Raw genomic sequence first — 27,103 nt, 5'->3', positions numbered from 1 at the left:
AGGAAAACAGTTCATAAAGAAACGTGTTCATCCCCCAAAGATGTCCAGACTTAGGGTTAAGTATTGTGGTACTTAAAAGAGTATTAAACAAAGTTGTTGAAACTCCCTAGCTAATGTCCCTTTCGAATGTCTGTAGCATTTGTGTCGTGGCATAGCCTGTAATTAAAGCCTAAACCCCTAACTAGACGAAACTACATTTTGTACGTTTAAAATTGCTCAAATTTGTCTTGACATCCTCCATTGTTGTTACTTACCTTTGACCTTGAAAGCTTTTGTGCTTAAAATGTGCTGATTATTTCAGGTGTCTGTGTTTACTTTGCTCTCGGTACAAAGATCCATTGTTTAATTTGACCCTAACCCTATCTCTCTGACCCATGACCACAGTCAAGACAGACAGATAAACAGTTGGGAGTGAAAACCAAAAAACAAGCAGGTGTTGTGTTGTTGTTCCTCATCTTTGACCTACTTGATACCAGCTATAGTAATATGACAGCAATATGACAGCCTGCTTACAGTTACATTTAGTCATTTAGCAGACGCTTTTATCCAGAGCGACTTACATTAAGTACAGGGACATTCTCCCCAAGGCAAGGAGGGTGAAGTGCCTTGCCCAAGGACACAACGTCATTTGGCACGACCGGGAATCGAACCAGCGACCTTCTGATTACTAGCCTGATTCTCTAACCACCTGACTGCTTCATGCAGTTAAATGCAATTTCATGTCCCTGCTTTCTCATTATCTATCTCAATTATCTAGTTGAATCTGTCTAAATCAAAATTTGTTATTGAAGGTCAATTTCCCCACCTCTTTCTCCTTGTGTCTGTCCTTTGTTTTCGTCAGCCTGTTGGTCACTTCATTAATTATGACGGTTGGTGTCAACTCTCCACACCAGGGTTATACTAGAACTCTAGCAGCGTTAACCCCTTCTGTTTTGGGTTGGCATGTCCCTTAAGGACTAGAGACGTTCCTGCGCATCATCTAGGGTGGAAGGAACGTCGTGGAACATTTGACCTTGTTTAGTTTCGTCGTTAGGTTTTGCGATGAAGCTAAAGGACGTGTCTTTTTGTGTTTCTGCTTCCACAGCTCATCGTTGAGGCAACCGTCATCAACTGCCAAGGTGTGTCTGGTGTGCGGGGACGAAGCCTCGGGATGTCACTACGGAGTGGTCACATGCGGCAGCTGCAAAGTCTTCTTCAAGAGAGCAGTAGAAGGTATGGTTTATAATTTGACGTTTTATTGTCAGAAGAGTAACGATTGTCTACTGTTGGTTTAAGTCTAAACACCTGGTACTGCCCTTTTCAAAATGACAGGCCTCTGTGTGAAACTCAAACTGTATAACGATTATGCCATAAAAAAACATTACATTCATTTTAAATGCCTACATTCTGTTGGTGGCTTTGTATATAGCATTACAATAATTAGCAACCATTTTGATAGTCATTTGGGTTGTGTCTGTACTTCAACCTCTTTATTTGAAGCAGCAGGTGAAAACGCTGCTGCATATCCATGTGACAGTTGGCAAAAAAGTGCAGAAGACTTGCACAGAAATGGGTTAGATTCCCCAGTCAGTTTACTCAGGCTATCCGTCCAAGTTCTGAAGAAAGTCATAAACTGATGTTGGTGAATTTAGTATTTTTGCCCCCAAACAGGTGGGTTGGCTCTAGAATGATATCTCTCATCAAGAGAAACATTAATCTAAATATGTGAGTTGGACATCTTGACTTCTTGTATTTTACAATGTTTATAGCCCAGGTTGAATGCACACCCATAAATATCCCCATGCACAATATGCTGTTAGTGGTGGAAGCCTGCTCTATACTTCATCTTTGCCTACAGGAAATCACCAGGTTCAAAATCTGCATTTTATTTCTGCCTCTTTCCTGAGGCATAGGTCTTAACTCATTTTAGGGCAGCGTTTGAATGTAAAACACACTCACACATTTCAGCATGTGGCAGGCCGTCAGCCAGTCAGCCGGACAGACAGCAAACCAGCCACAGTCTTAGAGGGTGCTTCCCCAAATCTTGAGAGGAACAACAGTCGAGTCTTATCAAATCATGTCCTAATTCGATGACATTTACAGTCAATATGTTGCCCTCCAAACTGAATTATGCCCCCCAATGCTTATCGAATCAGAAATGCCATCGTTCTGCTCCAAGTTGCCTAAAGGGAAGGAGTCACAAATGACAAATTAATCTCTGTGGATTTGTGTTCTGTCATAGATGTCTGTGAGAATCTACTTCATGGATGAATTCCCCAGTCTCTTCAGCTTAGTTGTTATTGTTATTATAGTATTAAAATATTTGAGTTATTATTGTCCACAGATCTATGCTCAAAAACACTGGATATGCTTCACAAGAGCTAACTGCCAACCAAGAAGAGGTAGAACTATGTGGTATCTCACTCCCACGGCTCCAAATGAACCAACTACTGTCTCGTTATTTTGTTCAATCAACCTACACCCAACATTATGTCCTTACGCTCCATATCATTTTCCATGTATGGTACACTTCTTCTGTGACCACACAATAGCAAAAATACAAGCTTGAAGAAACCATTTAGGGGTGATTAACAGGTATTCTATGCTTCATTTAGCACAAGGTGCAAGCTAATGAAGTACTTTGTTGGTACACTAGAGACCAGTTTATTCCCAGGAATCCAAGCTACTAAACATCCCTTTGGGGCTAAGGACTTGACAAGGGTGAGCTTGCACACCACCATCAAGGTTTTGTACGTCACATGCCAACAAAGAGGTGTGCCAGTTTCCTGGTGCTTCAGTTACCTCACCTGACCTGGAGTCAGCTGCAGACACGAAATAGAGGGAAAAGGTTGGAGGGAAAGAGAGAGGTAACACAGAGAGAGGGGGGGGGGCATATTTAAAGTACAAAGAGACAGAGGACAGAAGGGAGGATGGGAAGTAGGGAAGGAGACAGAAGGAAAGTGGAGGGAGATTGATGCAGAATAGAGGGGCAGAGAGATGGAGTGAGTGGGAGGGAGCGGAGGAGAGGGTGAAAGAAAGAGGAAGGGGAGGGGGGATAAAGAGAATGAGCTGAAGCGATGTGTCAGCAGTGAGCTCTGAAGGAGTGTAATTGGGGATGTGAGTAGACGTTCCACTCCTTCCTCTCCCTCCTTCCTCCTCCGCTCACAAAAATCTCAGGCGTTTGTGGGTGAGATATGAGAGGTGACTTCACAGCTCGGGCATCAGTGCAGCTGGGGGAATAATCACACTTCATTTCTGCAAAACTGCAAAACAAACGTTCTACCTTCTAGATTGTTCAGGCTCATTAGTCCAGTTCTACTAACTCAGACTTGATTCTGAAGCTAGTTGACTAGCATGTGCTGACCAGCATGTGTTGGCTAGTCAGCGCCTCTGATTAAACCATGCAGAGGAGATGACTTCACATTTCTTGTGGCCGACCAAAGGTAGAGGAGATTTTCCAGAGAGCTATTCCTTTAGTCAAATACCATTTCAAATTCCACGAACTAGCTAGCTAACTAACTACTGTAACTAACTTAACTAAAGTGGTGCTCAATTAACCTTTCCTGGCACAATGCTAACCAATAGTTCCACACTATACCAAAATATTTTGGACTTGAAACAAATCTTTTCGTCAATAACACTACATTTTAACTGGGCTTTCTACCAGACCAGCTTTCTTCGCCACCCGTAACAATCTGTCATGGCAGGTTTAGCACACTGAGACCATTTTTCTTAACCGTGGCTCTCTCGTTCAGAGCTCATCTCAAGTTGTGCTACTGAGATCCACAGTGCAGGGATACTACATTTGAAATTTGCATCAGTGTAATCTAGCGTGTATCTTTTATTCAAGGCGATATGATGTATTGTCTTCTCAATGCAAATGAGCAAACAATGCATTTTTTATGGAAAGTCCAGCCACAGATGCTCATGACTCAAGAGGTTTTGGTTTATGTACTGAAGACCATATTTTACCAAGCCCAAATCTCTTTGTACTGTATAAACATATATTAATTATCTTAACAAACAAATACTCAGATTCCTAAAGTTTTTTTCACAGATACAATGCTTAACAATAGATTTTTATCTTCTGTCAATAATTTACATTCTCACCTTCTAGGGGACTACCCACCACTCAACCCACCACTGTGGATCTGTGTGTGTGTGTGTGTGTGTATGTGTGTGCAGGCACGTGTAGATACAAGCCAGCTGTATCCTGTATCTATGTGGCTAGTTGGAAAACTTTGACAGTCTAACTATTCTGTGCCAACTGTTTTCCCCCAAATATCACGTGGCTTGGTTTTAGATATACTCATCTCAGAGAAATCTTTTTCTATTTGGCTGGAAGCAACTGAACACTGAATGGCAAAGTTTACAGGGACAACAACCAGCCTTGTTAAAGGCTGGCTGGAGACTGGTTACCATGACGCTGATGTGCTATCTGTCCCGCCTCTCCTGCATGGGGCATCTGAGGACAAGCCTGGTACAGTTTAAACACTGAGTGATGTGCCGATGTACCAATGAGATCTAGTTCCAGGAGAAGCCCCACCCCCCTCCCTCAATTCTACATCACAGAGGGTTAGGGTTGCCTGGGGGTGTGTGAGGCTCAAATAACTGCAGCTTGGAAGTTAGCCATGGCCTCTAAAACCCTTCAATTATGTTTATAATGTCCTTTGATAAGGTGATTAACATAGTCAGCACACTACTGGGATCACTGTTATATTGTACACACGCACACACGTTAAACAGAAACAGATGAATGACAAATTGGAACTTTCCGCAACACTGGAAACAGATGCCATAAGCCTGAACAGGCTCGAACATTTGAAGGAATTGCAAACAGCACATTCCAAACCTGTATAATAGTTCTGAATGTTTAATGCTACCACAATAACGGCCACCACTAACAAGAAGTCTAAAACATGAACGTGTGGTTGGTGTTGCGGATAACCAACATTGCCAGGGCGGACTTTAGAGCAATCCATACAATCTGCATTAGACTGGAATTAATACCACAACCTACATTTAAGTGTGTCACCCACATCACTCACTAATAACCCTAAGGAAAAGCAGCTTGTGGTGGGCCACCTGTACCTCAATCCAGAAGGCCAGTTAGAACAACAGTACAGGGTCTTGACTGCAAAGGACTTTGATACACCTGACCTAAATAAGCATGTATAGGATATTCTGGGTCAGGGTGGGGGGCGGAGGGTGCTGGCTAGACTTCAGAGTGTGTCTGACGATTGTCCCCAAAGCTGACAGCACATAAAAGCTGAAGCCACAGTAGACACTCTTAAGGTTTGCCTTCGCCTCAAAGTGAAATGGACGCAAATGACAATACATCATGAGGGCTATAGTTCATAGGTTGAGCTATTTAATTATTTAACACACAAACCTCAGGTGTCCTTAATTGACCTTGGCCTGGGGTAAACCAAGCCACAAGGGGGGGGGGGGGGGGTATAATATCAAGCCATCTCTTCCTCTAACGATGCCATACCTTTGTTCTTTGACATCAATGCAAAATGGGTTGGCGGTGCTTGGCAGGATACACCTTTTGTGTTTAACCAAATAGGACACCAAATCTGATTGTTTTTTTTTATCAGTGTTTTCACAAGCGATCGGTTTGCTGTTGATACGGTTTGGTGTGTTTGCGTGTCGGTTGATTGTTGATTATTGTATGTATGTTATATGTATGTGTGCGTGTACCGTGTGGCAAGTTGATATCTTAGACTTGTTCAAAGGCTTGTTGTCTTTCATTGTTTAGTCTGCACCTCATATATCAAGTTAGACAAACCATGTATTATGTGCCACCTGTGCAATTACATCAAGACATGCATCTGCAAGAGTTACAGTATAAAATTGCACAGGACTACTTGCAAAACAAGAGAATATTTCTGAAATGACATTCATGATGAGCACCTGTGACTCAGGTGAGTCGGCACCTGATGAGGTGAGGAACGGGAAAGTCCAAAACCACCAAAACAGGAAGTGATGAGTACAGTGTTTGCATCAGGGGGCAATGGGAAACAAGAGATGGGAAAGGACATTTGTGCACCAATTTAGGTGGTGGCATATAGAGCCATTTACTCTGATTTGTCTTGAACTTGACTAACTTTCTCATGTTTTTAAAAAACCACAGCTGCGGCAGGAGAGTGGCTCTTCCTCAAATCGAAAATCTATTAAATAAGCTCTTTCATGGACGTCCAAACTGAATATTGGCTAATTTTGGCTAGTCAGAGTAGGCTGGAGAGGGAGAGATGAAAAAAGGGAGAGACAGAAAGATAAGAGAAGGAAAGATAAGAGAATAAGAGGAAAGATAAAACTGGGAAGCGACTTGACCTCTATGTTAAATCAGTGCAGCCTTCTCAGTAAATGAACAAATACATAAAATAGAATCAAATGACAGTACCATGTATGAAATCTCTGCAGTTCTCACGCCTGTTATCCTAGTTACACACTATAACCCCAGCTAATAAAAGCCTACTGTTCAAAGTTCAACACAATGACTGTACATCCTGGATGTCATACTGTATGCTTTTCTGACAGACTACGCCCTGAGGATTCTGAAAGCAATATTTATGCTTTCTTCTGATGGCTTGCCTACTGTCAGGCATTGAGTGTATAGCGAACAACATTGAGCATAGCCAACAACATTGAGCGTAGCCTACAACATTGAGTGTAGCCTACAACATTCAGTTTAGCCTACAACATCAGAAACCCACCGCTCCTTAGTCAGGGGCCTGCATACAAGACGTTATCTCTCCCTTAGCGGGACCTCCTCACAACTCCACTGCTCTAGGAGTTGACAAGCAGACTTTTTCTGCACAGCAGGCGGTTGCCAGGTTTGTGACGTCATTGGCTAAAAGCAGAGATGTGTATACTCCATTAATGAAGTCCCAGGGTTGCCATGTTCTGAAATGGTCAATAGTTCCTCGAGGTACTTACCAGTGGGTACTGGTATTATTGTTCTGATAAATACCTAATTCCAGTAATATTACAAGATAATAATTATATTATTACACAATACATTTTTGGGGGAGGAATGCATCAAACAAATGTACAGTACATCATTTTCTTAAGATTCTATGATAAGATTTCATTGCTTCCTTTGTGTATGAAAAGCATTATAAAGTAATAATGATGTCCCACTAAAATGTGTCCTACTTCAGGAAAGGCTGCATGGAACACAAACGCACAAAGTTGCATGAGTTTTTGAACAAACACACATTCAAAGAGACAAACTGTCCACAGAAGCAATACATGGAAATGCATTGCTTATCAGCAAAAGCACCTCTGGTAAATGTTGAGAAACACAAAAGTCCTCATTCAGAGGGATCACACACATACTTGGAAAGACAGATATAGCTAGAAACACACTGACACATGCCTTTGTGGATGCATACTAACACACCGCTTCACACAACACATCCTAACGTAAAAAAATGAGGCTTTCTCAGAATTTGCGCATTTCTGCGGTATTTGACAATTATTAACACGACTCGTGGGAACGAGTCGGGACGCTCGACAGAAGGGTTGCAGTGTTTTCCCAACTGACAATTGGCTGGGTCTGTCCGAGCAAGAGAGGGGCGGGGGCCAGAGGGGGGTGGTTCGACGTTGTGTTTCCTGTGTCGCAGTTTACTGTTTTTCAGAGCAAGAAAAATGGGCTTATGTAACGGTCATGTGACTTTGCCAGAAATAGTGGTGAGGCTGGGCTACAGCTGCTGCCTCTCCCCCTGCAGTTCAGTTTCTTGGAGTTTGGCAACACTCAGACACACACACACACACACTGCACAGCTTCTCCTGGTCCCTACAACAACTTAGACTCTTTCAGCATTCTTTCAGCACACACAAACACACAGTAAAAACATGCAATGAATCATACCCATGCACGCAGTGACGCAGAAACATGCACAGGGATGCACAATTATTTATGCACACACAGACTTCCATGCATACGTGCACACACACACACACACCTAACACAAGAACTGTCTCACACTAATCCAGACATGCAATATGCATGCATGTGCACACTCCCACACACTGAAAGACAAATTCTAGTGCATACACACTCAATACACGTGCCCTATCCATGCCTGGCTGCACAAATACTTTCAAACGTGTGCATGGAGATGCAAAAGCACTCAATCAGACCTGATGTGCGTGTGCCCGTTTACATTGTCTTCAGCTCTGGTGTGTGTGTGTAAGTGTGAGAGAAGCAGTGTGTTTGACGCCACCATGCCATGCAAGCGCTTTGGTTGTCCCTGGACTTGCATACTCGGTGTGTGCGTGCAGCTACGTGTGTATGTGTGTGTGTGTGTGTCTCTGCGTGGGCGGCGCTCTGAGGCTGGCGGACGTGTGGAGAGGGGAAGAAGAGAGGGATGGAGATGGAGGGATAGAGGAGGAGGGAGGAGAAGTGGAGAGGAGGCGTACAGTGAGGAGCAAGTGGAGCGGAAGGAAGCCCTCTGAAATGGGAGATCATTGGGTTTGGCTGAAGGCTAGACAGGGAGGCAGGAGGGACTCGCACCACGTTAGCATCACTGTCAACACTAGCCTAACCATGGCCAGTACCTCCGCTTCAACGCATTCTAGGAAAAAAAAACAACAACTCTGATCCATGAATTAGATATAGTCTTCTTTTTCTTTTTTTTCTTCTTCTCTCCATAGCTTTCGCTCACGCACATGCCCCAGATCCTTCAGTGAAATCATCAAGGGGTGTTTTCTTAAGGAAATACCACAGTGGAATAGTCCCTTTGCTCATGTGTCATGTACGACATTGGTAGCTTAAGAGAAAGAACTGCTCTGCATCTTCTCTTTGAGATACTACATTTAAGATTTATTTGAGTGTATGTGGTCCTACACTAAAGGGGTTCATGTAGCTCACTGACATAATTAATAGTCTTTTTGTATCAGGTGTTACTAATGATGGCGTCCTTTGGCTTCTCTCACAATGTCTCACATTACTATAATAACCTTTTTTCCCCATTATAGTTGCCTTGGATTTGTCTATATGCTAAGTGCACTTCCTGTCTCTGTTTCCCCAGGGCAACACAACTACTTGTGTGCCGGGAGGAACGACTGCATCATCGATAAAATCCGGAGGAAAAACTGCCCTGCGTGCCGTGTACGGAAGTGTCTCCAGGCTGGGATGAACCTGGGAGGTATGGCACACTTCATGTTCACATCCCCCCCAACTCCACTACTTGCTCCACATCAGCGTCTTGTGACTCATCATTTGAGTCAGCATTCTTGTCTATCCCGCTCTGCTGATGAAAAGTGATAGAAAAAAATAAATAATAATACTTGTGCTGTCATAACGTTTGTGTGAAATTTGCTCATAACACGTCTGGGTTTTGCTGGGTGAGGATTGAATTTTGGGGCGCTTTGGAATGTTAAAGTAGAAAGCATAACGTGTAGGCAACTTAGCTAAATGTAAAAAGCAATGCTGTGGACACGTGCACAAGTTTGCTTGAGATTGTCGTTTTGTCAAGCTTACATGTAATGGTTAATTTAGACCGCCAATGTCAAAATAGTGTCAACTTGTTTTTGGTAAATGTACACATACAAGTTATATACTGGATAATATATAACTCCTCTTGCCCTGCTTGGAGGGTAACAGCCAACCCCAACAGATAATATCTTGTACTGTATTTCCCCCCCTTACCATTACGCAATTTACTGTACAGACCTATTGTTTCGGTATCCCTTTCCCGCTTAACTACTGTTCTTTGTCAACAATGGGCAGTCTCTAAAGTCCTGACTAACATCCGAACACACGTTCCCCTTAAAAGTTACAACTTCCCCAGAATGGCTACTTCCTCAGGAGATAAAAGCAACAGTGACACTAGGATTTCCTCTGAAAAGGTTGACACTGCAGAATCCTATACCTGGCTGTTCCCTACCGGTGAAGAGAAAAGTGTTATAGAATTTGTTATAACTAAAGATAAAGGACTCTGTTGAGAGGGCTGCTGCTGACCCCCCCCCCCCCCCCCCCCCCTTCCACCTTTCACTCCACGTGTCTGATTGACAATCAGTTATCCCCCAGTTCTAACTTTATTAGCTACAGCCAGATATTGCGATGCTCATACAACAAACACTGCCTCCCTCACAGCGCGCAAGTCCAAGAAGCTGGGCAAACTGAAGGGCGTGAGCGATGACCCCTCCCACCAGGGTGCCAAGGATGGCCAGACCCCGGGCGGCGGCGGCAGCGGCAGCTTTTTGTCCTCAGAGAAAGAGCTGAACACCAGTGTGGCCGGCGCCCTGGTCCCCCACGGCCCCGGGGTGGTCACCCCCTTCCTGCCGCCGTCCATCTGCAGCGTCCTGGAGCTGATCGAACCTGAGGAAGTGTACTCTGGCTACGACAACACCCAGCCCGACACCACTGACCATCTCCTGTCCAGCCTCAACCATTTGGCTGGCAAGCAGATGATACGCATGGTCAAGTGGGCCAAAGTACTTCCAGGTTAGTGGGATTGGAAGAGCTTGCAGGGAAAGGGTTAATTGCTGGATGTGAGAGTTTACACACACTTGCTAACTGTAAAATGGTATCAGTTAGAAGGAGGTGAATCGAAATGTGTTGGCCCAAGCCCTACATAATGTAGCTAGAGGGGAAGCTGATGCTACTGTAGATTAGTTTTTACTGTGTATTCATTTTGTGGATCCCTTCAACAAGTAGTGATTGATTTACCTAAACAGGAAATAACTTATTAAAATTGAAAACTGTTGCACCCAAAACGCCATCACTGGAGAGGCTTTCTCTCATTCTACTGTAGATAGAATGATAGAGTTCTACAAAAGTACTTTGCAGAAGCCAAATAGTATATACAATGTATGGGCACCACTGTTTACGTCTGTTTAACACACATAGCATGATCCAATTTAACTTATAATGTTGGTAAATTATTCTGCAAGGTTTTAACAAGATTAGAAATGGAAATCTTATTCAATGCAGAAATCTAATCAAGATTAGGATGCATAAATAGAAACTCGTTTATATAAATGCAGACAGCCCTGTCTTGCGTAAACAAAACAAAAAAGGGAAATTCAAATGCAAAAAAAAAACAACTAAACAAAAAAAAACATATGGTGGACAAGAAAACTTTCAAATTGAGGTGAACCGGTTCTCCCCAGCTGTCTCGGTGACATATTCAAAAGATGCCTCACAGGTAGCCCTTTGAAGCCATTTAATTTGCTGTATTGCAAATATTTGATACCTCCCGGGTGTCTCCTTGCCATATCCGGGTGTATAAATAGAAAGCCCAGACAGACAGTAGGGTCAAAAAGAGAGCCTCTGACTTTCAAAGCAGAGGCGCTGCCACTGGTTTACATTTTGACTAAGCTATGCTAATACCATGCGCTAGCCATCACGGCAGGCTCGCCCACATTGACTCCCTTTCATTAGACTGCTTGTCCTTTGGTACATGAAAATATAGTATGTGGTAGAAGGTAGCTACTTGGCATAATCACTGACATGCAATGACCACCCAACAAGGTCGTTACAAGCTTGTTTTCAATCATCATCCTACTTGATTTCTAGAGGCACATTTCCTATATTATCTATATAAAAGTACTTAAGGGGTCCAAGTAAGTTAATATTTAGATTATTCGCCGGCCTAAGGAATATTGATTGTTCGTTCTCACAGCCGCTTATGCACAGCCAAGCTAAGCTAGTTTGAACCAAACCAAGGTCCTCAAGTATGAAGAGGATTTAAAGAGAGAGAAAGGCGTACAGTAGCAACAAGCCACATACCAAAACCCAACAATAAATTGATACTGTGACACTCTGTGCTTGGCAGCGGCACATGGATGACGATTGACACGTATCGACTGAAATAGTCCCTAAGCTATTTATCAAGTCACTTGACATGTCCTCAGTTGGCTTACAATACTGTAGCTAGGCCTGCAGCATGAGGATGAGTAAGTACCACAAGTTTGATTGAGAGTTTGGCAAGTGTCCTGCGAGCGTCTATTTATGGTGCAGCATAGACAACAGACCAATAAAACTGGAGGCCTTGAGGGGATTCTTGTACAACAAGTACAGGTAATTACTCCATGAAGGTTTGTCTTGTCTAAACAGTTTTTAGTAATAGGCAATCTTCCCCATGTGACGTGGACTCTAACAAACCCAAGTCTGAACATGCGAGCGATGATACACACACGCTCCCTGGGACACACACACCAGACACTTCAAGGTGACTGTCTAAACAGCTGATGCCACACTGAGTGTATACCCAAACCCATGATTACCCCTGACAGTCTGTTCTGCTTATCTACGAAATAGTATTGCCATCCTTCCCATCTCATTGGTTCATTCTCTCCTTGATATGTGTGTGTGTGTGTGTGTCTCCCAGGATTCCGGGGCCTGCCCATTGAGGACCAAATCACCCTGATCCAGTACTCATGGATGTGCCTCTCCTCCTTTTGCCTCAGCTGGAGGTCCTATAAACACACCAACGGCCAGATGCTCTACTTTGCCCCTGACCTTGTCTTTAACGAGTAAGTCTTCAGCCATGTTATGCGTACGTATGTGTGTGTCTGCGTGGGCTGGTGAGGGTATAGGATCCATTACATGGGTCCCAAGGAGAAGCAGAATATGGCATAGCAGGCCAGGTATTTGAACAATTAAAGTGATTAAGATGGGGTAGATCGGTTTAGGAGTTCTTACAAAAATAGTTTTGCTGAAGAACGAGTGCAGTATGGAATAGTAGCACATGCAGTACACAGAAAAGAACAGATCCGTGGTGAACACCTTATAGAGAAGCCAGCCCAGATGCATAGAAACCACTGTAGATGGAGCGTGCCACAAAACCAAAGTATGGAACCCCCTTTCCTCCAAGCAACAACACACTTACAACAGTGTCATCGTCTGGTGGCTTAAAGGCACGTGCTCCAAGAGGAAAAGAAATGTGCACCACGAATACACTTATCCTTGTTGGCGTCAATCAAAGCCCGGGCGCGAACGGAGAGTCAATGGGGCGCGTGATCGACTCTAATGTATTTGAACAGGAGAGCAGGCACGGGGGGAGTGTGCGTACCAGGTCTGAGCTGATTGGAGCTGTGGGGCATGATTGATGTCTTTCACACAGACTGACATAATGCTATGGAAGAGGCGGGTGTGGGGAGGGAGGGTGGTAGGAATAGCGGTCCCTGCAGGCCGCTCTAGAGAGTGCTCCGAGTTGGAGCGTTGCAATGGATCTCTGTTGCAACGATCTTGACAGAAGACCACTTCTTCAGTTGACACTACCTTGCTTCTTATCATAGGCTAGAATTGATGCATAATTAATCCATAATAAGAAATACATTTAGTATCACAGTTTAAGATTAATTTGACACGGTAGGGCTACGATGCTGATGTCTTAGTATGTGCCAGTACTAGGGGGCTAGGGGTGTGAAGATACACTCAGACACGTGACAAGACACGATATTGGGTTCACGAGAACAAGACGATATTTTGACACTATTTTTAAGATGACGAAATACTACTACTACAGTTCTAATTTCTGAGTATGAATTATCACATGCAGTAAAGGACAGAACAATATGCAAACCCTGTAAAAGGTTTTGACACAAACTCAACTGACTGGTTTATTTCCTGATTTATCATGAGTCTCTTCAGAACTGTCCATGAACTATGCAACAGCTTCTAACTGAAGCTTTGTGTGACCTTCTAACCCTTCGAACCCTATTCCACAAATTGATTTGTGAATTATGTCACATTTGCCTTTCTTAGTGTTCTAGCTTTCCCAACGTTTATAAAAGTAAGCTACTTATCTGTACTTATACTGCATTCCATTTGACACTCCTGCAGTTGGAAGTGTCAAATGGAACGCCTCCTAAGGTTGGAAATCCGACTTGTGAAGTCTTGTGAACTTGTGAACCCCGAGTTCAAAATCCAAGAGTTCAAAATCCAAGATGGCAGCACTGCGTATTAACAGTAGTAGAATATGTAGTTTGACGTTATCATGTAATCTCAGCCTTATAGCGACTTCTGGTGAGACTTTTTTTGTCAACACTGCGTCACACCCCTAGCAAGTACAATATTTTTTTTTGACCTCACTCCCTCTATCACCTCTTGTCCCAGAGTGTGTATGGCTGTGGCTTTGTGTGTTTTTGTGTACCAGTGAGTTGTCAAAATGATGGATAGCCGTGGTATTCCAGTTGACAATGCCGATGAGACATTGGCCTTCTGGATTTAGTGTCAGTCAGTGCTCTGTCACGGAAGCAAGCATGTAACCGGTGTCCCTTCTGTACTAGAGGCCACAATGTTAGGCCAAGGTCCCCACATACAGCAGAATAGTAATACTGTACATCAAGAAATATAAAATGGCTCCATCGTCAATTGGGATAGGACTAGTGCAATGCCCATGGTGTATATTTCCAACTGTGACTGTTTGCTAGGTCTTCTGGTTAAAACAGATGCTTGTGCTTTATCTTGTACATTACCCTATTTCTAATGATATAGCAATTGGCTGAATAACCTTGTAAATTAGCCACTTCTACAGTTAGCTGGTTAGGGTTATTATAGGGTTAATAGGGTTATTCTTGACTCTTTGCCCCCCATTTTGCCCTTGTTTCATGTCAATGTGAGAAATAAAATGTTCAGTGACAAAGCGAAGCCTGCGTTGCTCAGTTTGTATAAGGAAGAGTATAGCTGCTAAAAGTCCAAACTATTCCCAAAAGCTGAGTCTTGACTTCCTCACTTTTTGTCTTTCTCCCTCTTTCTCCTTCCTTTCTTCTTAAGTCCTTGCTGTTGCTTCCTGAATCTCTCACCATAGCAATGGTGCGAGTTAGACAGAGAAGCCAGAGCTGGAAGGTTTTCTTAGTTTCTCCACGAATAGCCTCTCATTTTGGGCAATGAGTCAGAAAAATTGATCTGGGCAGAAAGTAAGTGTGCAGAGTTCTGAAACTCCATCTCGAACTGGCATACTTCTGCAAAACTGTATAAAATGCTACTCAGCTAGAATATACGTTTCTGAAATGCCAATAACTCAATAAGTTGTAACTCTCTATCACACACACAACTAGCCCATTTGAGAACGGATGGGCACCATAGAAAGATTTGGATCAATTACTAGAACCTAACCACCTTGTACTTTCACTGGGAACATATGCATTGAACTCTCCAAAGTGTTAATCACAGAGGCGAAAGGGGAACAGGTTCAGAGCCATTTGTAGTGATCCCTGGTCCCTTTCAAGTTCAGCCACGTCACAGCAGTTGATTTTTTGATCCTAGATGACATGACGGTGATTTAAAGCAGCCAAAGGGACTTCCAAAGCCCCTAAATCTTCGCGACATCTGCGTAGCACATTGTTTATTGGCTCTCCGCTTCGCCTACTCAGGTTGTTGTTCTTCCTCTCTACGCATGACGTCAAGCGTATGAGGATGTCTTATTCAGTTGTGTGTATGTCTTTTACGACTATCCCCAAAATCACTCTTGTACAGGGTTTTATTGCTGGGTGCATTTATTTTGTAATAAAGAGGGGGTTTGGCAATTCACACATATACATCCACACTTGTATGTGTGCGTATGGCACAGAACAATTTCATAATATGTCATACAAGTTGTAAGCATTGCATAGAAGGTTAAACCACTTTGGGGTAAATTCCAGTTTTTCGAAAGTGGGTGGATGTAGTAGAGGCTAGAAGGACATATGATAGCAAAATACAAGCAGGGCTATTACGACTATACACAGAGGCATTATAGAGACTCTCAGAGGCCCCTCTAAAAATTACTTGGGTTCTGACCCTGCTGTGTCCCCCCCCCCCCTCTCTCTCTCTCTACCTCCCCTCCATTTTCCCCAGGGACCGTATGCAGCAGTCGGCCATGTACGACCTGTGCCTGGGCATGAGGCAAGTGAGCCAGGAGTTTGTGCGTCTGCAGCTCACCTATGATGAGTTTCTCTCCATGAAAGTGCTGCTGCTGCTCAGCACAGGTGAGTGCTGTTGGCAAGTGTGTGTTGGCAATTTAACTTTAAAAGGGGGAAGGGGAGGGGGGGTGAGAAATTGTACCTGGGAGTGTGTGTGTGTTGGGAGTGTGTGTGGGGATGTGAAAGCGGGTAGGCATGTGTCTATGCGACAACAGCTGAAGTGATGGGGAATGTGTGTGTGGAAGGTTTCTCGCCTGCTGCAGAAGAAACAACCTAGTTTGAGGGAATGTGTGTACCGACTGCTCTGGTTATGTGCGATGCTCTCCTCATTGCCGCAGTCAGCTATTCTACAGCAATATGGAGTGTGTGAGCCATATGGGCTTTTTGGCACTCACCTGGGTCTGTACACTGTTCTACACAGTAAACACGTACATCACTTGTCACCCGAGTTCATTTACACAGAGGAACAGCTGAAAGAACATATAATCACAGCTGTATAACAATGATATTGAGCTTCTAGCATCAGAGCTACTGTTGAACTAAATTCAAATCACAGTTGTTCTGATGCTACAGCTACAACAGTGTAGTTACAACTGTTGAAGTAGCGTCAGAGCAATCAAGTGGTATTGAGTGACACTATGCTTTTGATATGGCAAACTGTAAGATGACAACTTTATCATGACACTTATGTGGTAACCATAAGTGAGACAAGAACAAGAGATATTTTCAGAAGGAGAGAGCACTAACAAGAGCTAAGAATGCCAAAGCAAAGTGGTGGGTTGGGAGTACATTCTCATACACAAAAGAGATTAGGGAGAGACCAATTACAGTATGTTATTCAAGTGGCAACCAAAGAAAAGTATCTGCGTGGCTTCCTGTATTGGGGTGAGGGGTAGACAGAGAATAAGAGAGAAAGGGAAAGGAAGGGAGAGAGAGAGAGAGAGGAGGGCACTGCCCCTGCATGATGGGGCAGCTATTTGAGGAGCCTACAGATGGCCAGGGCTTCAGCCTTCTTTGACCCCCCACTCAGAACTCTGGGAATATTTATTGAACATCTTATGTTCTCACCTCAAATGGACCATGCCAAATTGTATTAAAATATGAAATTGCTGTGTTTTGTGGACAGCTTGATCTTTATGCGGTGGACATCAGTAAAAAGGAGCAATTAGTTGACATGAACAATATCGGTAATGTCTATCTCAAAGACGGGAAGACAGGTCTTGTTTTCTATGTGTGAAGGAGCGGTGTTTTAACAGCGGAAGGTTGTCGTTGATTTTGTCCTGGTTTTGCCTCACTGTCAGTGTGTTTATCTGAAAGCAAGGGAGCTGTGTTGAGTTTGCAGTAGGGCTGGGAGAGTCGGGGATAGGGGGGTATACAAATTGTGATTGGGAAGGCCGGAATAAAGGAGAAGGAAGGAAGAAAAGGTAGAGAAATAGGCAGTGTGAAAGGGTGAGAATACTGAAGGAGAAAGAGAGTACAGGCTGAAGAGAACAAGAGAGATGGAGTAACAACGTGTGAAATGCTAGAGGTAGAGAGAGAGAGGAAGAGCTCGGCCGTCTGTTGTTGCTCTCCTCTCCTGCCTGATCCTCTGGAGGGTTTCCAGAGAGCCCTGCTGTACTTAATAAAGGCCAGTCAAGCGCCGGGCAATGCTCCAAGACCTGCTGTTTTTCTCCCTTTCCTTCAAACATGGGCCGCATTTTCAAGGGAAAATAGCAAGCAGGCATATACAGCAAGTATTTTATAGGATGCCATGGTGGCAATTGTCAAATAAATTGTACTAATCAAGTCGATTGTGTCCCAAGTATACCTCTCTAGGAAAAGTAGAGAACAATATCTTCCCGTTTATACATTTATTGTACATTGTAGAAATTGTCAGTTTATTGGATAATCTTGTACTATGGTAAAGCATTCAATTGGAATATATTTTAAATTCTCTATTTTGTGTCTATGTACCTTAATGTGCAAGTCTGCGTGAGTTTTTGACAATACAGTACATACACAGAAAAACGCTACTGGATTTGGTTCTCGGCTCCTACCATGACTAAGTATAATAGTTTGCCTTGCTTGCAGAATAATTCAAAGAAATATGACTGCATTAAACAATTTATTTTGACATTATTTGTGCTTGTGGTGTCGATCAGACAGATCTGTCTGAACATGCTAATCAACAGAGCCAACAGATCTTTGAGGCCGTATAGAGTATAACTTGTGTAACTGTGTGCGTGTGGCTGATATTAGTCTTTGACCTTGGCTACGGTTTCACCAGCCCTGTGGCATGTCATGTGACTCTGTTTGGGATGGGAGCAGGGCTGTGACCTGGTAAAGACAGATGTACCTCTTCATCCTCCACAGCAGTGGCACAGAACTGAATAGAACCCTATTCACCATTTGCAAACAGTTTTGAGTATTTAGACCTTGGCACAAGATGGCCGCCATGTATAACCCAGATGGAGTTATCACAGTATTAAGTGTTATAGAATGTGGGTAACTATCCGGTTCTTGTGCTTTCTGTATCGTCACAGTTGTGGATATAATTTATCCTTGACCATTTTACTCTGTTTTTACGTAAAGAGTATTATTTAATAGATCTTGACCTTCTCCAAAGATTTCCTTCCTTGACCGGACGCTCCATCTTCCTCCTTCTAATCTATCACTCACTGAACCAAGGAAGGAACCCCATCAGTTAGGCATGCTCTGTCATGGGGCTTCAAGAGGAAAGTGCATGCCTCAAAATGTTACTGGCCCTCACCTTGTCACAACACCTCACACCTATATAGACCCAGACACACACACACAAACATATATATATATATATTGCGATACATGATTTACATCCACACTTATGAGCTGTGTGCAAATAAATTGACTTCTAAAATGGGTTAGCTAACATACACAAAACACCAACCCCTCCCCCCTCCAACAGAATAAGAATTACGGTTCAGTTGACAAGCCTTGGTACCTGCAGCTAAAATCCATTCTTTTGACACGACACCAATTACCATGGTATAATTGCTCCACTTTTTGGCTGGCTGCAGCCCTAAATGCCAGGCTCTAAAAAAGGGCTATGTGGGTCACTAGAACGATAACAAAAGGTCCGAACCCTGGCCCAGGTGTTAGCGCTTTCTCGTCAAGTCGGCTGCAAAACAAGCACAGAGACAGGCAGAGAGACAGGCCTGCCCCTAGCCTTCCCAGCATCCTCTCTGTTTTTTTCTGCTTCTCCTGCCTTTTCCTCTAGTAGACAGCAAAAGAAGGAGAATGTGTAGGTGCACAAACATTGACCCAAAGTCAATCTATTTTCAAAAGGATGCAATTCCAACTGACAGGACCTTGCCCCTTGCCTGTGGTCATATGTACTGCTGAACAACAGGTTGGCAAGGCAACATCAAGTTACATCTGATTCCAGAAGGCCAGTCAAGTTATAAATGTATACTTTAACTCTTAGCCTACATATTGAACATTTAATAAATGATGAATCTAGATTCTTGAATGTCATGTTGAACCAGGTGAGAATGTTAAGGTGGAGTATGAAAAAGGGAACATTTGACATGCTGAGACATGCTGCAGCTAGAATACAACCTCCAGAGGCTCTTTCAAGCCTTAGGGGGTACACCATCCATTCAAGATTGAAAGGGTATGGCATCCAGCTCCACCAATTGGCTTCAGTCACTGTCATTCGGATCACATTTCATGTTCAGCAGTAGCTGTCAGAGGGTTTGTTAACTTTGATCTCAAGGATATCGCTTTGGTAGAAGCACTGAGCCAGTCAAAATTGCTTTGTGCATTCAAAAACAAAGTTGACCCTAAAGAGACCTGGGTGCTTATTATCTGTAGAACTTTTGATTACTACATCTCTACAACACAGGACACTCTTAGAACTGTTCCCAACAGTTGCTACTATGCATTAGATATTTCCGAACTTAAAAGCTCTTTCTGTAGGCCGGGACATTCCTTAAGAGGGGAGGTGTTTCTTAATCAGTTAGCCGGTACCTTAATGTCTATAAAGAGCATTTGGCAAGCACCCATATCTCTGACTTTGGCCTCGAAACAAAGATGAGAATCCTGAAACTGACATTGATAAAGATTATATTTAATGGTCTGGACAGTGGCCAATATGCAACTTTGACGCCTGACAAGCGATGACATTACTATGAGTCGTATCCAGTACTGTTAGACCCACATGGGTCTTTCATTGCCCACGCTTATACCAATGTTAGTTTGCCAACAGTCAACACTTAAATATACTTTTTTTTCCTTCTTGGTCAAAATATGCACATACTGGCACAAACGAGTGCGTGAGACTGTGAATATGTCACGATAACGAGCATGAGCAGCCAATGATGAGAAAGATCGAGCTTAAGTTCCTTTCCCTGCGTTTTCTCCTTTCCTTCAAGTTCCCAAAGAGGGTCTGAAGAACCAGACGGTGTTTGAGGAAATGAGGGTGAACTACATTAAGGAGCTGCGGCGGTCAGTGGGCAAGGCCACCAACAACTCCGGCCAGACCTGGCAGCGTTTCTTCCAGCTCACCAAGCTACTGGATGCCATGCATGATGTCAGTGCAAAACACACACACATACAAGCACACTAGAGTCCCCTTAGCAGTCAGTCAGGACCAACTCATGTCATTCATATCACTGAAGATGTATTAGGCAATAGCACAACACAGTGGGCCAGACTAATGTGTTTACTTAAGAGGTCAATGATGCGATGGCCTTTGGGGAAAGATTATTGCGTTCCAATGATCTGCCAGAGGGGATTGGTTAATTTTGGAACAGGCAGAGACCAGCCTTTATCGGTGAATGGAACACAGTGGGATCAATGTTCAAACCAACAGTGCAGTGGGTCAATACAGCTGGCGAACACAGAAGCTCCAACTCACCGTCTCTTCTCTATGGAGAAACCGTGTGTGGTGTGAGGGTCGCTGAGTAAGAGTTGATTACCTCAAAGTCCTTAAAAGGCACTATGTTGGAGGCAGAATCTAGGGAGAACTGGTGGCGCCCCCCAGTGGTAAACCTGAGAGACATAAACTACAACCTCTCTCCACCCCCACAGTGGTGTTACTCAAAGTGATCTCCACAATGTCATTTTACCAGTAACTGGTTCATAATCATGTAACTAGGACCAAGAAGTCAGATACAGTAGCCATCTTATGTATGAATACGGTGGCTACAGCCAGATAGTCTACATTACCATCACCTGCATCATTCTGTCAGGCAAATGTACACTTTATATAAACTTAACGCAAACTCTCTTGCATGCCATGAAGTACTATTGCATCTTTTCTAATAATAAATATGATTCCTCTCTTCCTCTTGTACAGCTGGTGGGGAACCTGTTGGACTTCTGTTTTTACACTTTCCGCGAGTCACAGGCCCTGAAGGTGGAGTTCCCCGAGATGCTGGTGGAGATCATCAGCGACCAGATACCAAAGGTGGAGTCGGGCCTCACGCACACCCTGTACTTCCACAAGAAGTGACTTGAGTTCACGGGTGCAGTGAAGAGAGAGACTGAAGTGAAACGCACGGCCGAGTGAAGGCAATGGGAGAGGTGAGGACGGAATTGAAGAAGGACAGCCCCACGAGGAAGGACCCTAGCCTTACCAGTGGCCTACTGTACCGTCTGGCTGCCAGTCAGTTAGACGGCCCCAGGCCCTCACCCCCGCCCTGCACCCCTCATCCTCCAATAGGGAGTGACACAGAGCAAAGCGCAGGAAGGAGAGGGAGAAGGTTGACCCCCCCCACCCACACACACACACAGACACACACAGAAACGCTAATGTCACCAATTGATGGCCAGAGATGTGAGGAAAGCATCTCAGAGCCAAGGACAATACGTTAAGGAGACAATGTGACAAAACATCCCCTTGAACCCAGCCACCAACCCCAAACCCTCCCCCCCCCCACCCAAAAGACGATGACAATTTTATATGGATTCGAAGCCATACATTTCTTCGGTTGCGCTACACAAACACGTCCGCTGATACCACACAGGCTCAATCACACTCTCAGCAAACACTTCTAATGCGCACAAACACTGACACACAAGCCTCTCTTGCCCCTCCTAAAAAAAGTTATGATAAACTTGGCTTTTGCATTTTTTTTTATAGAGCAAACAGCACTACCCTGACAATATGAAAAAAGACAACAATGCTTACAGTAGATGTTGCTTTGCAGCCATTTTATTGAAGCATTGCAAAAAAACACTAACAGGCAAAGTATTTTCTTGACAAAAACTAAATCTAGATTATTTGTGAGGGGAAAGGACTATTTGAACATACTCAAAGGGCTATACAAGCTTATTAATAAGCTGATAGTTGCATTAAAAACAAACTTAATTCCACTTTTAATTATGTGCACTACAACATATTAGCAACACTGCAACATCGATTAACTCGGTTTTCTAAGAATTGTGTATAACAATCAAAACCTACTCTTTATATGCAAAACTTCAGAGCTGACAAGGATTCTGTGAAGTGACGTAAAGGAAGTTTGAGTACTGAGAACGTGAATCTGTCATGTCTTTAAATAGAGTTGCAATTTAAGGCTTTCTGCTGTAGAATTATAATCTACCATTGCTGAAAGATTATTTCCATCCCAAAAGAGTGTGGGAGTACGGAACACCACACGTTTACGATTTCACTTCTCAGCCACAGTGTTTTCCTGTTGTAATGCGTTTGACTGCTGACTACCAAGTCATAATTGCCATGAAGTGTGTGTGAAAGACATAACACCCATTATTTTGTCTATTTATACAAAAAGTAAACTGAAAACCAGCCCTTTGTGGAGAAGTCAACCAACTCTTACCTACTGTTCCCAGCTATAATAATAAAGCATTTTTGTATTATTGTGTTGCAAAAAGGTTTAATTTTGAAAAAACCTGACATTTTACATCAAGGTGCTTGTTTTTTGTCCTTGTTTTTATGCATTCAATGCTAATTATTTCTGGTAGCTACACATGTACAATTACAGTAGCATTAGACATCATACTGACACCAATAGCAATCCTACAAACACAAACTGTATGAGGTTGGTCAGGGCAGAGGAGTTTTAAAAATGTCATTACTCTATGGTGCAGTGCTTTCAGCAAATGTATTAACTTAACTGGCAAACTTGTGTATAAATGGCACTTGCTTACGGTCACATTTTACCCAACTGTTGTACAGAGAAATGTTTGGAATACATGTTGATAAATACTGATAAAGGACTAACGCATTCGGCTTGGCCACCTGTTCTGCTTTTGTGTGTTTCCCATCTTGTCACTGGGTACTGAACGTATGGTAACTACTAGACGTATGGTATTGCCCATGCCTAGTCATCTGGACCATTCTGTACTTGTCTCACATTTGGCTAAGAGCTTAGCGGTTGTGGAACACTATGATGACGCTACTGAAAATCGTGAGTGATAGAACCATTCAGGAGTGAAAAAAGAAAGAGGCGGGGTTTGATTTGTTATTGTGAGTGATTTTGAGTAAGAGTGGGTGTGTCTTTGGTTGTATTTGATTTTTTTCTTTCCCTAGCAAGCACGAGCGATCTGCTTTTTGTGTGTGTGGGCATTGTTCATTTATGCTATGGGATTAAGCATATCCTATTGCCTGACACGGATTTGCACAGAAGAGTTATAATGTGAAAATGGGGCATTAGAGTGCCAAGCATTGTCTGGCCTGGCAAGCAATTGTGACTTACAGAATGGGAGACTTCAGCACAATTCCATAGGTAGTGGGTAGATCCATCATAAACGCTAAAGAGGTCTCTTTGCTGATGGGTCTTTCTGGGTGGACCCCCCTAATGCTTCAGATGACTTCAGAATCTTTATGTTTTTGTGTCTCTTTATGAGGTTTCTTTGGTGATTGAACCTAAATATGTTTGAAGGAGATAGGGTAAACAAATGACAAGATTATGATATGACAAATGGATATGGACTCCTTAAAGCTTAAACACTGACTTTGCAAACCCGTGTCCTTATATACATTACTGTGTTAACTTTTTGAAGGACTGAAAATAAGCAGTTTTGTCTCCTTTTACTCACCCTCCCTTCCCTTAAAAAATAGATTTGATGTCAAAAAGGTTCATAGGACGAACGGGAAAGTATTTTTGAAATAATTATATTTTGCTGAAAAAAAAAAACAATATTTAAGTACTTTGTCTAAAAATAAAACCTGAGATCTTTTTTTGTAAAGTAAAAATGTTTATGCATGCTTTCTGATGAGATGTTTACATTGTATTTAAGAAGGGAAATTGTGCCTTTTTATCTCACCTGATTTACAATTTTACAGGATCTATTGTAAATAATACAGCAAGTCTATGTTGGGCAGTATAAGATTTCTACTTTCACCGTCTTGATGGAATATCAACAGTCCGTGGCTCCCTCTAGTTATATGGTTCTTGTGTTGGACATGGTAAGAATGAGGATGGAACAGCCAGAACGCAAGGGGAGTGAGTAACTGTATGAATGTACAAAACATTGTGAGAAAGACATTGCTACCTGAATGTTAGAGAAAGAAATTATTTGTTTTGTCTTTATTTCTTCCTTTACAATATTTCTAAATGTTAAATGATTTTGCATCTTTAATCTTCTTTTTGCATTCAGAATTAGCAAAAAGCTTTTTTTTTTTTTTTACAAAGTAGATATAGTATATAAAGTTATGGATCCATGAGTTGTTGCTGTTAACATGATTTCCTAACTCATAACGCTACTGTTTGATTAGCAGCACAACCACGGAAAAAAAATAATCACAAACTATTAAAGCTGATATATGTCTACATAAAACCCTTCTTGCTTCTTCAGTTCACAACAAAGATTCCAAAAGAGAACATTTTGAGAAGGAAGTGATGGATGGAATGGGTTTGAGAAAAAAATGTCTGCACCTATCTTGCTATACACCTAGAATTGTCAGTACGGCATTGGCACACCAACCAACATTTATTATATCAATCAATCAAACTTAGATTTATATAGCAACATTCAAAATGATCAAATGCAATTTAAAGTGCTTTGCAAGCGATTGACTAACATTTGTTCTAGCCGTAACTAACAGTAACATGACCCTGTAGAGTAACCCTCACAAGGTTACTCTACAGTGGAGCCACAGCACTATTTTGTGTTGATGAAGATGAATCCACTGTAGAGCAATTAAGCCAGATACCCATACCAGACCAGAACATTTCCTGTCTATACTGTAGATGATTTTATACATCCAAAATGATTTTTTTATCCAGTGGTTTGAATGATATTTGAAAGAAGCGATCCACCATACATAAATATCCTTCATAATAAATAAATGAAATAAAATCAACTAGTTCCTCCAAACTGTATATATTGAAGCAGATATTGCAATACCTGTGTTTGCAAAACTATTGGAAGATTGAAATAAAACAGTAACAAATATTAAGCTGGTTTCTTTTTGGTTTGTGCATTACCAAGAATGGGGGATTTTATGTAAATAATCTCAATTTCTCTCTCAACCCCAAAATGAGTTAAAATACAGGAGAGAGATGGAAAGATGTTGGCTAATGGGCAATCTTATCTGGTTGGATCTAGAACAAGGAGTGTTGGAGAGGGAGGCAGGAAGGAGTTGGAGTGGGCCAGACAACTGGAATAAAGCTGTGCCAGGAGAAGGCTGGATGAGAGAAGGCGAGGGCATTTTGCTATTCTGTGTTCAGATAATGCTACAATAAGACAGATTTGTTCATGCCTTCGTAATTTGTCATAATGGAAAGATGTTAATCAGTATGAAGATGTAATTTAACTAATGACCTATAAAGGTATAGTTTAGAGGTAGGCCGACATAACAGAATCAGAGAGGTTAAATTGAGCTAAAATTTGTGTAAAAAAACACACACACAAAAAAAAGAAAGGATGGGGAGCACAGTGCCTCCTACATCTCTTTTGAGAAAAATTAACATTAACTTTGTTTAAGCCTGATATGAAAATACGCCCTGGATCTGCCAGACTGCAACCCAGACAGCATTAGGTTTCCTCTCCTCCCCATCTCTCTGAAATATCCACAGCCCACTCCAAATCTCCCCCAGATTTCCAATAGCGTTCACTGTGTATTTGTGCCAGTTAAACAGAATCTATTGGATCAGGACGATTTTACGGCTGTGCTCGAGCACATGGCAGCTTCTATGGCCCACTTTGCTTTTTTTCTTTTTCTTTTCTTTCTGCTGTGCTTCTCTCTGCATCAGATTTGTCAGTCTCCATGTTTTTCTCTTTTTTCTTTTTAATTATCAAACCGTTTTCTCAAAATGTAGACAAGTCGTGTTATTTTAATTTCATTTGAACATCCGGACTCACTCCGGACAGTTTTTGCCAAGATTGTTATCAAAGCATAATACCCAGACAAGTTTTTTCCTTCTTCTAGTGAGCACAGACTGTGTAATGTTATGTCATGGGCTGATGGGCTGATTCCCAGACTACATTGCTAATGCCGACCAGGGCGGTGATGTAAGCAGTCTAGAGGACTAGGGGCTATTAACTAGGGCCGAGGGACAAGGCGTAGTGGGATGATGAGGACAGCTGGAACGAAGCCAGGGGCGCTGGGGGAATAGGAAATGAAAACATCCAACCGGATTTGAGAAGAGAGAGGATCCAGGAGAGTACACCAACATTCAGACAGACAAGAAGGACAAAACAGGCCAACCTGCATCCGCTCTGTTTCCCTTCATGCAATGGGAGAGATCCCATCTGTTGTGCGTAAGCAAGCGGCTAACAGACACTGTAAGAAGAAGCACTCGACAGGGATGGACGCAATCCCCAATGTATTTTTAGATTAATTAGAACCTCTGTACACTGGGAATGCTAGAATGCAGGGCTTCTTCCCCTACATAAAGTCTACATACTTGCGGCAAGACACCACAGCTGAATGACTATGGGATTGCCAGTGATTTCCCAAACAAATTACCCAGAGATCCTCGGGGAGGAGAGAAGTGGAGCAGACAGATGATGAGTGAGAGTGACACAGAGGGAGAGTGACAGAGCAGGAGGGATGGAGCGAGAGGGAAAGCGAGAGAGAGAAGGCAAAGGGAGATAGCGAGAGTAGCTGATATATAGGAGAAAGATCACAGCATAGATCTACTTCATGGAGAAGATGGCAGATAGAAAGAGAGATATATAAAGACAAACAATAAAGATAGAGGTAACACTGATAGAGGTAGCAAAAAAAAGTAGCTAAGGAGAAAGCAGGAGAATGAAATAGAAAAAGAGACACATGCAGACAGTGGTAAAGCCTATATGATTCAGTAGTGTTTTGGCACAGGGACTATAT

The 27,103-nt window shown here is 42.7% G+C and overlaps 1 protein-coding gene across 6 annotated transcripts in view; it reads left to right on the top strand.

The window, feature by feature from the left end:
• nr3c2 (nuclear receptor subfamily 3, group C, member 2) overlaps positions 1-23,062 on the top strand; it is a 55,751-nt gene extending 32,689 nt beyond the window's left edge. The window contains exons 3-9 of one of the 6 annotated variants that reach the window (XM_067250981.1): positions 1,085-1,212; positions 9,021-9,137; positions 10,088-10,438; positions 12,327-12,471; positions 15,779-15,909; positions 20,235-20,392; positions 21,161-23,062. In XM_067250981.1, coding sequence (XP_067107082.1) covers positions 1,085-1,212; positions 9,021-9,137; positions 10,088-10,438; positions 12,327-12,471; positions 15,779-15,909; positions 20,235-20,392; positions 21,161-21,316 — 1,186 coding nt within the window. In that variant the 3' untranslated portion in view covers positions 21,317-23,062. Of the gene's footprint in view, positions 1-1,084; positions 1,213-9,020; positions 9,138-10,087; positions 10,439-12,326; positions 12,472-14,716; positions 14,808-15,778; positions 15,910-20,234; positions 20,393-21,160 lie in introns of those variants that run through there. The other 5 variants (XR_010878250.1, XM_067250983.1, XM_067250982.1 and 2 more) reach the window with 5 other exon arrangements.
• The last annotated feature ends 4,041 nt before the right edge of the window (positions 23,063-27,103 follow it).

The sequence above is a fragment of the Osmerus mordax genome, chromosome 14 (assembly GCF_038355195.1).
Source record: "Osmerus mordax isolate fOsmMor3 chromosome 14, fOsmMor3.pri, whole genome shotgun sequence".
Taxonomy (NCBI): Eukaryota; Metazoa; Chordata; class Actinopteri; order Osmeriformes; family Osmeridae; genus Osmerus; species Osmerus mordax.
Note: the sequence above shows the minus strand (reverse complement) of the source record. Positions and strands in the feature narration are given on the sequence as shown.